The following is a 1815-nucleotide window of genomic DNA, read 5'->3' on the forward strand; positions in this document are numbered from 1 at the left end:
TTAACTATAAATTATCTGTTTTTCACAGTTGTGCTTAAAAATATATTACTTTTTAAATAAATTATTTCAAAATAATAACAGCATTTAAATAATAACTGATTTGATTACTTACCCTGCCTCCATTTTCAGTCTCTTGGGGCTCGTCCATGGTAGAAGTCCCTGGTAATTGACTTTCTTGGTCTCTGAGGAAATCTAATTCTTTAAAATACCATAAACTTGGTTCATAAAGATTTTCGGTGCCTGTGTCAGATCTATAGCTGGCCACTACTTTTTTCAATTCCCTCCGATACGCAGTACGCAAAACATTTATTTTCTTTCGCACCATCTCTCTATCGGCGCTAGGTTCTATTTCCTTTAACTTTTCGGTTAGTTTTTCATTCGCGACGTTCTTCTTGTTTCTATTTTTGTACACATCACTCTTCACTTTCCACACTTCTGGCAACTGGCGATATAGATTAATAAATTCGCTCCAAAAGTCTTTGTTGTTTATAAAGTTCGCCATTTTAAAATTATCAGTACTACTAGTGTGTGGCGTATGCGGAACTTGTCCAAACCTGCCCTTAACTGTACAACCTCTCGAGCCAGGATCCATATATGATGCAATAGTTGCACAACGTCATCCGTTGCGCAATTAATTTCAAACAATTTTGAATTTCTACAACTTGTTGCGCATCACGTTGAACAACACCATACACCATACAATTTTTGCACAACAGCCTGCACAGGCTGTTGTGCAATTTGTTCGCAGGTGTATGGGCCCTTTTATGGATGTAAAGAAGACGGTTCCAGTCATATCTTGTGGACAGATCTCAACATACAAAGATTAATGGTAATATATCTGGCGGTATTCTTCTAGTCAAGCAAGCTGTTCCACAGGGAAGTGTTTTGGGCCTATACTATTCAATTTATTTACTGCAGACATGCCAAGTGTTCATCAATACGCGGATGACGCGCAGATTTATATCTCTTGTGATATTATCAGTGTTGATGACACGGTGCGCTTGCTTAACACTGATTTAATGAATATTTGCGAGTGGTGTTCTGCTAACGGGTTAATTCTTAACGCGAAAAAAACTATTTGTATGTGCGTCGGGTCGGCCAACATTTGCAGAAGAGCAATCGATAATTTATCGATTCCCATACACCTCAATGGAACTGTCTTAGCGTTCTCTGATTCGACTAACTACCTAAGTCTTACTGTCGGCAGTAATCTTAATTTTGCGGAACATGTAAATAAGAAAATCAGTGTGTGCTACTATAAGTTAAAATCTTTATATAAATTTAAATCATTGTTGTCATCACAATTGAAATGGAGACTTGTTAACTCCTTAATTCTAAGTGAACTTGATTACTGTAGTAACGTTTACTACAATTTTCTTTCAGCTACTTTAAAAAATCGTATTTAATATGATTATCCAGATGTGGTGTTCTTAACTTTTTTTTTAACTCTAATGAATTTTTAATGTCCTAATCATTCATTGAATTAAGATTAATCAAAGGTCTATTGAGAAATTTTGATAATGAGTATATGGGTTCATTAATTTTATTAACAATATATCTCAACGGCTTGTCTTGTTTATGAATTTTAATTAATGCATGAATTCTTGGTGTTATAAAATGTGTTGGTGCCAATTTTCACTTCAAAATAAGTAATAAAACAGCATTGTGTCATCATGCTGTATTAGTAAACCATAAGTTTGACTTTGAAAACTCCATAATACTTATTGCAAATAATAATACCATAACAAGAAAAAATTTAGAATCAATTTATATGTATAACAAAAAATATCAACCATGCAGTCAATTTCAAAACTG

General features: G+C 34.0%; 1 protein-coding gene across 1 annotated transcript; it reads right to left on the reverse strand.

The window, feature by feature from the left end:
* Positions 1–592, reverse strand: LOC139431452 (uncharacterized). The gene is made up of 2 exons (XM_071199232.1): positions 113–592; positions 1–33 (listed from the first exon to the last, which is right to left on the reverse strand). Exons 1-2 carry the CDS (start codon positions 590–592, stop codon positions 1–3), a joined length of 513 nt encoding a protein of 170 aa, XP_071055333.1.
* Between the last annotated feature and the right edge of the window lie 1223 nt (positions 593–1815).

Source organism: Onthophagus taurus, chromosome 1 (genome assembly GCF_036711975.1).
Source record: "Onthophagus taurus isolate NC chromosome 1, IU_Otau_3.0, whole genome shotgun sequence".
NCBI lineage: Eukaryota > Metazoa > Arthropoda > Insecta > Coleoptera > Scarabaeidae > Onthophagus > Onthophagus taurus.

Bases quoted from the DNA above. Each gene is read 5' to 3' on its own strand.
- LOC139431452 (XM_071199232.1), bottom strand. From the start codon at position 592: ATGGATCCTGGCTCGAGAGGTTGTACAGTTAAGGGCAGGTTTGGACAA. The intron at 34-112 runs GTAAGTAATCAA...TATATTTTTAAG, and splicing joins AGACTGAAAATGGAGGCAGG to CACAACTGTGAAAAACAGAT.